General features: G+C 35.9%; 1 protein-coding gene and 1 long non-coding RNA gene across 2 annotated transcripts; both read left to right on the forward strand.

Annotated features, from left to right (window-relative positions):
* Positions 1–2836: 2836 nt before the first annotated feature.
* LOC104907940 (RHOMBOID-like protein 12, mitochondrial) lies at positions 2837–4643 on the forward strand. The gene is made up of 4 exons (XM_048643973.2): positions 2837–2987; positions 3177–3296; positions 4065–4175; positions 4521–4643. Exons 1-4 carry the CDS (start codon positions 2943–2945, stop codon positions 4608–4610), a joined length of 366 nt encoding a protein of 121 aa, XP_048499930.1. The 5' UTR covers positions 2837–2942; the 3' UTR covers positions 4611–4643.
* Positions 4644–7279: 2636 nt separating this feature from the next.
* Positions 7280–8622, forward strand: LOC125498007 (uncharacterized). The gene is made up of 3 exons (XR_007274778.2): positions 7280–7311; positions 7426–7467; positions 7840–8622. It is a non-coding gene; the product is annotated as an uncharacterized LOC125498007 (long non-coding RNA).
* Positions 8623–11870: the final 3248 nt, after the last annotated feature.

Here is an 11870-nt window from a genome sequence, read left to right on the forward strand (position 1 = left end):
GTTTGAGCCTTAGAAGTTGCAAGTTCAAACCTTGCATCAACTGCTTAATGTAGCCCTTAATAATAGTATATTAATATTGTGGTGTGTATTAGTGTTTTTATTCATCATTTAAAATTTTACACTAAAACTTTTATTTTATCAACCCGATCCTTGTTAAATAGTTAGTTAAGATCCGTAACTGAATATCACCATTCAATATTTTTCCGCCCACTATCTAAAAGGTTTTGGGAAAAAAATCTTATGTTCCACTTATTTGTATTACACATGCGCAACTCAGTCTTATTGGTTGATGTCAATTAATTACTATCTTTTTAAAATAAGAATTCTGTTTGAATCTAATTATATGGATCAATAATATTAAGGGCACGTTGGAATGAACCAACATACATGGTAGACAATAAACAGTAGATTAACGGTAGACGGTAGAGATTATGAGAGTGAGAAGGATGGTTAAAGAAGAACAAGCAATGATATGATTGAATTGTGTTAATTTTGGTGATTGAACTCCACTAATGGAGTTTAGAGAAGAGCTCAAGAAGACAATATAGAGAGGCAGGGCCGTCTTAAACATTTTGGGGGCCCTGAGTTGATTATATATAATAGGCCCTATAAAAAAATTACAATTATTAGAAAAATAGAGTCTAAAACACAATGAGAATATTTTAGCAATGCCTGAACATAACAATCTATATATTATAAACTACTAAGTATTGTTAATCATGAAATAAATAACAATTAAGTACTAACAACTCCCTATGAAAGAAGTTTATACACCACTGTAGCATTTAGCTTCTAACACTGATAGATTAATTGTGAGTTGGATAAAAATACCCACTAAATTAAATATCAAATACCATTTATCAACAAGATCGAGAACCTAAATAAAAATAGGATAGATAGAGTTTACTCAGAAATCCAAATTGCCCAACTTGACTCTCGTACTGACTACTAAGCAAGCTTGGAAAAAGCTTAGAGTCTTCTAGTCTACTTTTCAATTTATTGCTATTACGATTTTTGTTTTCTTCGACACAAATTAGATAGCTTATTTCAGGGTATATTGGAATTAATTGTTTTATTGAGAAAAAGGATATGAAGAAGATAGGGAAAACATCTTCATATTTCGTGCCAAAATTGACTATTGGAAAGGAAGAGGTGAGTTATGAAATCTTTGGTAATAAACAAAAATTTTAATGTCAAATTATTATACTAGTCACTACTAATTTAGAAGCAGATCATTGAACGATTGAAAGGTTTTTTGGCCATTCTAAAACCAAGGTTCGAGAGCCCAGTAGGAGGAGTTTTTTTTTTCAGCCAAAAGGATGGGCTAATTTCTAGATTTGGGGGCCCTTACAAAAGAGAGGCCCTGTGCAAGAGAGCTGTTTGCACAGCCTCTTAGCCGGCCATGTAGAGAGGAATGAAGAAAGGAAAGAGAAGAAAGGAAAGAGAAGAAAGAGACTACATTGTATTATTATGTTGTTTTATAATAATGAAATACAAGAAACTATTTATACTTAAACTAATTTCATCAACTAAAACTAACTTTCCTTGTGTTAAGGAAATCAAGTAACAAACTTTGTAACCATATATATATTCCAACAAATTGATGATCATATCACCGATTACAACCTAGCCACTCCTTCGAGAGAAATGACACTCTCTCAAGCTAACACTACTAATCTTTCACCACAATTTTCAACGTGCTTTCTTCTTTCTCATTACCACTATATAGACTATCGTAATTCCCTAACAGACTATCTAACTTATTCCTCAAGCTAACTAATAAAGAGACTCCCTAAAATACCCTTACCCCTAAATATCAATTCATAACAGCAACAAAGGCAATTCTTGGAAAAAGGTGCTCACTCTTTGCTCTAATTTTTCCCTAGAGGCATCAATTGTTAGTGTGTTGGATGATTATACAAAGAGTGATTCTCTTGTTGTTACTAGCTTTTAGGATCTTTTAAACATTTGTGAGTTGTGACTGTTTAATGCTATGAATAATTCTGTTCACTTATTAGTATTTTTTGAAGCATGCAAATGAGTATTTCTTTCTTAAAGATGTTAAAACTTTAATTTGTAGCACAATAATGCTTGGGCTTATATGGTAACGAAGAAACATCATTTTCTAGCCTTCATTACCTCGTAACCAGTTCATTTTTCGAAAACATAAATGTTTTGGAATCGGGAAATCCCAATTGTTTCTGTTTCGGGTAAAAACTTATATTACGGGAGATAGATTGAGATTAGGGTTAATGGTGGCCGAATGCTCGAAGATTGCCAAGAGACCTGCACAAAGCGAGAGTTGGACTATCCAGGGGTGGATCCAGGATCGCCCCTCCGACGATCAAGTCATTAATGTGTATTAATTGCAATGTGTGAAGTAGTTGGTCTAGAATTCATTACCTCAATAAATGGGGATATGCTCCCTATTTATAGGCGTTGAAATGTGTGAAAATGTCCCTGCCAAGTTGGCACAGGATCTGAAGTATGTGGGACTTAATGAGGGTTTGTCATGCTGGTGGAGGGCTTTGGAATATGAGGGGCCCCACTAAGGGCTTAATGGGCCGAAACAGTTTCCATGCTTACACCTTATATATAGTTCAAACTGGAATTGTTGTTAGGCTCTTTGGTTCAGTTTACTTTCTTTTTTCTCTTTCACTTCCCCAACAACTACCAGCCATTTTCTGTAAATATTTTGAAAATTTTGCCATGTTCTTGCTTGTTCTTATCCAATATTGTTTCTTCAGCCCGAACTAAGGATTCTCTATGAAAAATACGAATCGGAACTGGAATATTTCTTTCGTGCATGGATCCTGATCGAGCTTGGTTCTTCCTTGCTTCTCTCGCCTTTATTTGTGTGCAGGAGCTCGAGGTTTGGAGCATATTTTTCAGCTGATAATGTAGTCTTTGGTTTAATCTTTGCAAATGCGGCTGTTTCTATAATGTGGCAAGTTCTACCTCAAGACTTTATGCTTAAAAACTTTACAGTGAGTCTTTACTAAATGTTTTGTATACTACATTGAATTTCAATGCTATTAAGTATTACCATAATTAGCAATTTCCTATATCTGCTTGTAGTTACAATTCTATATATCTAGTCATTTTTGCTCATATTTATGTTGGTATCTTCCTACCTGTTCGTTCATCTACTTCATTCCTGGTTTATGTGCATGCAGATTTCAATGGACAACCTTCAGTGTGGACGTATACACACGATACTAACTTGTGCATTCAGCCACTTAAGCATGGGACATCTTGCATCTGATATGATCAATCTCTTCTGCTTTGGCAGTAGTGTAAGAGTCCTGGCTTTTTAGTCGTTTTAATTGTTAACATCATTGCTTATTATAGAAGGCAGAAGGTTCCTATGTGTGAATCTCTCTTAACTTTGTTGCATATGCTCTTTTCATTTTTTTACTCCGATCCATTATGGCATCTGCATGCATATTCATGTCATTTTTACTTAAACAAAACCTCACTAATAAATAAAAATAAGACAACAATATAGCAAGTAAACAGGCGATCATGTTGGGTTCGTGTTTAAAAACTCAACTCTATCCGTCCCAACCAGGCCCATCCAATAAAAAGATCATGTCAGTTTAATCCACTTAACGAGCTGAAGATCTTAACCAAAACTTGCTGCTGTGCGAGGTGGCGAGTCGTATCAATTTTTTCACATGGTTTAATTAATACTCCCAAAATATAGTTCCCATTTCCTTATTTAGTTTCACATTTTTCCGTAATTTGTCTTGAAAAAACGTGTCCCATTATGTATTTGCTTCTTGAATTTTGTTTTTTCTTTTGTTTATTCACCAATTATTCTCCATTCTCTCTCCTAAAATCATCTTTTCCCATACAACATTTATTTAAATAAACAAAAAAAATTTACTATCCCCACTTGCATAAATTACCGTGAAAAAGAGGAAATGGAAACTATATTTTGGGACGGAGGGAGTACCATTTAACATGTGTAGAGATACCTTTATTTTTCAGCCTTTTCAATTTATGCAACTATTAGAGCCGTTTTGAACTTATTTTTTGCTCAATAATATAATCTTTTGCAGATTGGGAGGGTGTTTGGACCAGAGTTTCTGCTGAAGCTATATGTGTCTGGGGCTATAGGTGGATCTGTATGCTATATGTTGCACTATGCCTATCTAGTTAGTCCATTTAAGGTATAAGGGACACAACTCACACAAGGTTGGATTACGTGCCTACATTTATACTTCCTCCATTTCTAAATAAGTGCAACATTTGCATAGTGTTTACTATTCACAGTTTAAATTTTAATTAGCTTTGGTGATTTACATTTTAGGAAAAACATAGTCATGTGGGATCTTGTTAGATTCGTCTGAATGTGAATTTTTTTAATATCAACTTTTTATAATTTTTACTTATTGATAATTGAAGATATTAATGGTTAAAATAATGCATTGGCAAATGTGAAAACAAGAAGTGTTGCACTTATTTAGAAACGGATGAAGTATTATGTTTGTCTTTGATGATGTTCTTCTTTACAGGAACAAGGAAATTCAAGCAAAGAAGCATTAAAAGCTCCACGACTGGTAAGTTTAGTGAGGCACTTTATAATGTGCTCTCTTATGTTTTAAATCATTTCCAATAGTTTTTACAATGAATTAATGAATCTAAGAGCAACTCCAATCGTGAGCTATAACACCGTGTTGTAGCTCGGCTTGTCACATCAGCTTTTTAAGCAACATTAAAGTCTCTCAATGGTAGGCTACAACATATTGTTGCTTAATTGTTTGGTCACCACATTTGTCAATTAATCTTTTCAACTTTCATTTTTTATTCCATTAGAATTAGGAAAGAAAAAAAAAGTTTGTACCTTTATTGTTGATGGAGATGCACTCACCAATCATATAAAGTGTGAACATCACTTTTTTTTTCGAATCTAAAGTCATACCGTCTTTTTGAAGTCAGCAACTAGATAACATGGTGGAGTAGGTCTTGCTCTCAAGCAGGTTCCAATTATATGTTACTCCAATAGTTGAGCAACTTGCTTACTATTTTCAAATATTGCAAGCAAGTCCAAAATTACAGCCATTAGAGTTGCTTTAACAGTACTTCGGAAGATCTGAGAACTAGAGTGTAAGGAAAGAATTGGTGTGTTCCAGCCAATTTTCAAAGATAAATTTAAAAAAGTCCCAAAAATCAATTTGCGATAATAAAATAATGATATATTTGATAGCGATAATAAATTATGGGTACAGTAACATAATTTTTGAGTAATTTTGTGGAGAAAATCCTAGTAATTTAGGTGGCAATATCAGTCCATCTTCAAATGCGTCTTTTACTCAGGAAAGTTCATTATTATCCATTACCACATTATATACGATATTAAGTGAGTGCTTTTTGATGAAGAAAAACTCATGTTTCAAAATGATGTTCCTTTATCATCTAACATGCATAAATCTTTAATTTCTCTATAAAAGTACATATAATATTTTTTTTCTCTCTCTTTACCATCATATATATTATTAACTAGCTATCAAATAGGTTGCTAAGTTCTATTAGGTTCATGTATATCTCAAAACCAATGTTAAATGAGAACTTCTTTTAAGCATTGTTTAGGGGAAATCTTTTTAAAATAGTAATAGTTAACATACGTGAAAAAATAGACAAGGCCTCAAATTTTTCTAACCAAATCACCTTATCTAAGGTTGAGTAAACATAGGCTTATTTGCTATCTTTATCATGCGTGTTACATTTACACTGACTAAAACTTATTACTTGTCTTTGGACTAATTACTATTATTACTAATTACTCGTTAAGGGTTAGCATTTGTTATTATTTCAGGGTCCAAATGGTGCAACCAATGCTATATTGCTTCTTGATATTTGCCTCTTTCCAAGAAAGACCATCTACCTTAATTTTTTCATCGGTTTTTTCACCATATACCCCTGACAATTTTTTTTTTGCACCATATACCCTTTCAAGTTTCCAAATTCACCATATACCCTTCACTTTTCAAAAATTACATCCACTTACCCTTAATGACTAACGGCGTTAACGTCCGTTAGTCATTAACCCCTAATCCCATCCTAACCTAAGTTAACTAACCTAAACCCTAACCCCCTCTAGCCTAATTAACCCTAAACCCTATCCTAATATCCCTCTAACCCTAAACCTACCCTAAACACCCACCCAACACCCTTCACCCACCCCACCCCTTCCCCTACCCCAGCCGCAACCCCCTTCCCTTTCCCCGGCAACCCCACCCCTCCCCTTTTCCCGGCAACCCCGCCCCCCTCTTCGCTCCCGCGCAGCCACCACACCCTGATCCCAACACCACCTCACCAACGAGAACTCCGGTCACAAGAAGTCACCACAACCCTGTACCTAAATCGCGAGCGAAACAGATATGGAGAGCGAAACAGATACCGCGAGCGAAACAGAGGAGAAGTGGGGGTGGGGGTGCGAAAATATGGTGGGGGTGGGGGTCAGGTGTGAACATTTGTGGGGTGGGGTCCGGCGAAACAGAGGAGAGGTGGGGGTGGGGGTGTGAAAATCCGGTGCGGGTGGGGTCAAGTGCGATTATCAGTGGGGTGGGGTCCGGCGAAACAGAGAAGCGGTGGGGGTGGGGGTGCGAAACTCCGGTTGGGGTGGGGGTCAAGTGCGAATATCAGTGGGGTGGGGTCCGGCGAAACAGAGGAGAGGTGGGGGTAGGGGTGCGAAAATCCGGTGGGGGTGGGGTCAAGTGCGAATATCAGTGGGTGGGGTCCGGCGAAACAGAGAAGAGGTGGGGGTGGGGGTGCGAAAATTTGGTAGGGGTAGGGTCCGGCGAAACAGAGGAGAGGTGGGGGTGGGGGTCCGAAAAATCCGGTGGGGGTGGGGGTCAGGTGCGAAAATCCGGTGGGGTGGGGGTCTGGTGCAAAAATCCGGTCAGTCCGGTCAGGAGTGGGGGTGGGGGTCAGGTGGTGGTGGTCAGGTGGTGGTGGTCAGGTGCTGGTTAGGGTTAGGGGGTGGTGGGCAGTGGGCTGGGGATGGGGTTGTGGGCTCTGTGGATGGGGGTGGGTAGGAGTTAGTGGGCTTTTAATAGGGTTAGGTTGTTTGGTTAATTAGGTTTAGGGTTTAGGTAGTTAATTAGGATTAGGAGATGATTATGGCCTAATGACTAACGGAAGTCTAACACCGTTAGTCAAAAGGGTAAGTTGATGTATTTTTCGAAAAGTGAAGGGTATATGATGAATTTGGAAAGTTGAAAGGGTATACGGTGTAAAAAAAAATTTGTCAGGGGTATATGGTGAAAAAACCATTTTTTCATTCCAGTGCCTGCCATATTAATAGTAAGACGTCCCAACTATCATATTACACTAAAGCTGAACATTATTCATGTACCCAAAAAAAATTACACTAAAGCTGAGTGCTGCATTTTTCCTAATTTATGTTATTGATATCAGGGAACTTATTTTGTCGGAATGGATATCTTGAGGGTTTTACAGGTACCAACAAGACTCTAAATTTGTTTTTCTTCATTCTTTTAGTAACAATTTCATGAAAATTTCACGACCCAAAGTAATAACTACTCGTAACAAAGTATCGTGTTGCTACTATCTCCGTTATTTAAAGCTTAAAGATTGCTACACACATGCATTGACTCTCATATTCGTCAATACATAATTTTGACTATTTTTATTTTTAGAAAAGTAGATTATATGATGATATTAAAAATAGTGCGAAAGTTAAAAGCGTTTGTCGTTTTTAAAATATGGAAGAATATTTATTAGTTGCATGATGGAACTTTTTATGACTCATGCGTAAATGCGTAATGCGTCTAGATATTGCTGCAACATAACGTGTTATATTTTATGCAGGGTGATAAATATAGATCTGCATCAGCTCCATTAGGTGGTGCTATAATTGCTGCAATGGTATTCCTAGGTCTAAGGAAGGGGTGGCGTTTCTAAAGCAGTGACATACATTCTTGTTTTTTTTCTTTATCTGGAGTTGCTCAACGTGGTATTTGGTGCTTCTTTCTTCGATGAATTTTAGCTTAACTAGAGTAGGTTTGAAATCAAATGTTGTCCGATCATTAAGCTTTCCAATAAATTGGTCACATTTCGAATGTAATTGTCACCTTGTCGTCACAACAAGCAAATTTGATATTTCAGATTCTAGTTTCCTAGTATATACTCTATAGGATAGTTTTATCATGTTTAATCTAGCCTAGGTTTAACGTTACAAGTGTATTGTTTAAGACATTTCAAGCAACTTGTATTGGAGATGAACTTCTTTAGATTTCTATCCTATACCTGATTTGGTTATTTTGTCATCTTTATTTAAGTTTGTGATGTTTTCCTTGCTTTAGCTATTAGTTTTTTTTTTTTTGAAAATAATATTAATTCATTGATTCAAAGTCATACGACATCTACAATAGAAGTCAAAACTAAACAAATACATATCAAAATGAAATAAATACAAATCTAATATGATAAAACCACGATCGTTGAGTAGATCTAACATTTCTGAAAACCCTTGTCTTTTCCATCACTGTCTGATGCAGCCTTCTGCAAGAGGGTCTATCGATCTTTTGTAGTTTTGAAATAAAATCGGATTCAATTCAAGTGATTGTAAACGAAGTCTTGACATCTGTTGCAACTCCGCACAAATTTCGATCAACAATTCAACATCTTGAATCACACAAAAACCCAAAAACAAATTCTCTAAACTCTCACATGGAGAGAGATAAAACCCAATAGATGGGTAGACATAACCCAATATATGGGTAGAAAAACTCTCTATGAGAGAGAGACTGAGATTTATTGGAAACATGAACATAAAAAAACTAGTAATAAAACGAGAAAAGGGGCTTACCATCGCCCAAAAGGATGGTGGTAGCCCCTAGGTTGAAAATTAGGGTTTTGTGGGAAGGAAAGAGAAGAGAGAAAAAAGAGAGAGGAGGCTTTTGTTGGGGTTCCGCTGCTTTAGCTATTAGTTGTAGCATTGAATATAGATCACTCCTTAGATTATTCGTCTACTTTTCATTTCTTAACTAGTAATTGTTTTAAAAACTTATCCATAACTTTTTTTAAATAGTAGGGTAAAATATCCTTGATCACATGATAAGTAACCCTAAATATTATGCTACATAACCCTGCATATAATAAGATAAATTGACGAGTTACTCTTTTTTCCAATCAAATAACCTGCTTGCTCTTACCATTGTTTAAGTCATTTGATTAATTTATCCTAGAAATATAAAAAAAGTTGTTTTGATTAACTTGTTTACAACATATATCTTCGTTTCCCATAATAAGTAATTTATAAAAAGTAAATTTGGTATAAACGGAGGTAGTATGTTATAAAAGTTAAAACTTTGTTGTGTTAGCAAGAATAAAAATTATTCATTATAAGCCAACAAGGATGATATTTCCTTTGCACAATAGATTTGGAGTACGAGTATCTTTGAGTTAGTGTTGGTTGATGTACCATCTTCCTCCTTTATGGATCGGTTTGAATGGCTCCTATCCAAAGTTTTGCGGGATGATTTAAGGACTATATGTGCACTGGCATGTGCTGCTCGATATTGTCTGAATAAATTCATTTTAGAGTAGGAAATTTCAGATCCCCAGTCCCCAATGGTGGCTTGTAGTTTTGGGAAACTTGTGGCAGATTATAAAGAATATGCGGGCTAGGTGTTGACTTCGTACCGACGATTTGGGAAGCCTAAGTGTTATGGGATCATTTTCACAATGCAAGTGAAGAAGTTAATAAAGAAGGGGTGTGAGTTGTTCTTCTGTAGTGTGGGAGATGTGGGCAAAGAGGTTGAGTTAAGGATTGAGGATGTACCGATTGTGAATGAGTTTATTGATGTGTTTCCAAGCAAGATTTCTGGTATGCCAACTAAGAGAGCCGTTGAGTTTACCATAGACGTAATTAGTTTTTGGAACCATGTCTATTTTAAGGCACTGTATAGAATGTCACCTCTTGAGATGAGCGAGTTGAAGACGCAATTGCAAGAATTGATGGGGAAGGGTTATATTAGGCCTAGTGCATCACCTTGGGGAGCTCTTGTGTTATTTGTGAAGAAGAAAGATGAAAGTATATATGAGGTTGTGCATTTATTATAGGCGGTTGAACAATGTGACAATTAAGAATAAGTATCCTTTGCCTAGGATAGATGACATGTTCGATCAGTTGAATGGAGCGAGTGTGTTCTCGAAGATCAATTTACGTTAGGGGTATCACCAATTGAAGGTAGCCGATAAGGACATACCTAATACTGCATTTAGGATGTGTTACGGTCATTATAAATTTACAGGGATGTCGTTTGGATTTACCAATCACCCCGCTATATTCATGAACTTGATTAATAGAATATTTTTCCATGAGTTTTTGGATAAGTTCGTTGTAATGTTCATTGATGAAATTTGATCTATTCGAAGAGTCAAGAAGAGTATGATGAACATTTAAGAATAGTTTTAGAGATGCGTAGGAAGAATCAATTATATCAAAGGTTCTCTAAGTTTGAGTTTTGATTAGAGAAAGTAGCATTTTTGAGTCATTATGTATCTAAGGAAGGAGTTTATGTGGAACTTACGAAGATTCAAGCTGTTAGTGAGTGGCCTACACTGAAGAATGTGTCAGACATTAGAAGTTTTCAAGGATTAGTTGGCTAGTATATGAGATTTATGAAAGATTTCTCGAAGATAGTTAGGCAATGGCTAATCTGATAAAGAAAGAGCCAAAATTTGAGTGGAGTGAGAAGTGCGAGGAAGCCTTTCATACTTTGAAGGAGTGTTTGACCTCAGGCCTCAGCACCTGTTTTAAACCTGCCTGACAGAAATAAAAGATTCGAGATGTATAGTGATGCTTCGAAGAATGTATTGGGGTATGTTCTGCAGCAAAATGGGAAGGTGATCGTGTATACATCGCGTTAGTTGAAACCATATGAGTCGAATTATCCTACCTATCAATAGTAGAAAAAATGCTTATTGTTGCGTCATTAAGTGGCCTATTGCGACGGTTTTGACCGCGCAACAATTAAAGGCGCAGCAATAGGTAATTAACCTATTGCTGCCATTTTTTACCGTAATAATAGGTCAAGCTATTGTTGCGGTTCCTGACAATAACTACACTTGTTGCTGCGGTTTCTACCCAAAATCGCAGCAACATGTATTTTTTTAATATTAAAAATACAGGTTTATTGCTGCGGTTTCTTCCCAAAATCGCAGCAATAGACGCAAGGCAAGTAAAAAAAAATCATTTCTCCAAGGCGTAAATTTTTTGTAGTTATAGTACAATTATGCGGTTTCTTCCCAAAATCGCAGCAACATGTATTTTTTTAATATTAAAAAATCAGGTCTATTACTGCGGTTTCTTCCCAAAACCGCAGCAATAGACGCAAGGCAGGTAAAAAAAAATCATTTCTCAAGGCGTAAATTTTTTGTAGTTAAAGTACAATTATGCGGTTTCTTCCCGAAACCGCAAAACATGTATTTTTTTAAAATTAAAAAAACAGGTCTATTGCTGCAGTTTCTTCCCAAAACTGCAACAATAGAAGCAAGGCAGGTAAAAAAAATTAATTTCTCAAGGCGTAAATTTTTTGTAGTTATAGTACAATTACAATATGTTACATAGCTACAACACTCCACTGTCACAAATACCCAATAAAAAAGAGACATAAAACTGAGATAAACAAACGGAAAAGAGAAACTAAATCTGAAGAAAACAAACTAAAAAATAAAAAACTGAAATGCAAAGACTAAGAAACAAATTAAAACTAAAACGTACGAAACTAAAAAATTAGAAAACTGAAATGAAAAAACTAAGAAACAAATTCAAAAGAAAAATTAAGAAACTGCTTCGTGAATGAGATCCCCATTTTCTTCAATAAATCTACACC

Source organism: Beta vulgaris, chromosome 5 (genome assembly GCF_026745355.1).
Source record: "Beta vulgaris subsp. vulgaris cultivar EL10 chromosome 5, EL10.2, whole genome shotgun sequence".
Taxonomy (NCBI): domain Eukaryota; kingdom Viridiplantae; phylum Streptophyta; class Magnoliopsida; order Caryophyllales; family Amaranthaceae; genus Beta; species Beta vulgaris.

What these genes read in the sequence shown, in the direction of transcription:
- LOC104907940 (XM_048643973.2), top strand. Translation starts at nt 2,943, where the DNA reads ATGTGGCAAGTTCTACCTCAAGACTTTATGCTTAAAAACTTTACA. An exon ending in TTATGCTTAAAAACTTTACA is followed by an intron (nt 2,988 to 3,176) that starts GTGAGTCTTTAC and finishes ATGTGCATGCAG; the next exon opens with ATTTCAATGGACAACCTTCA. An exon ending in TCTTCTGCTTTGGCAGTAGT is followed by an intron (nt 3,297 to 4,064) that starts GTAAGAGTCCTG and finishes AATCTTTTGCAG; the next exon opens with ATTGGGAGGGTGTTTGGACC.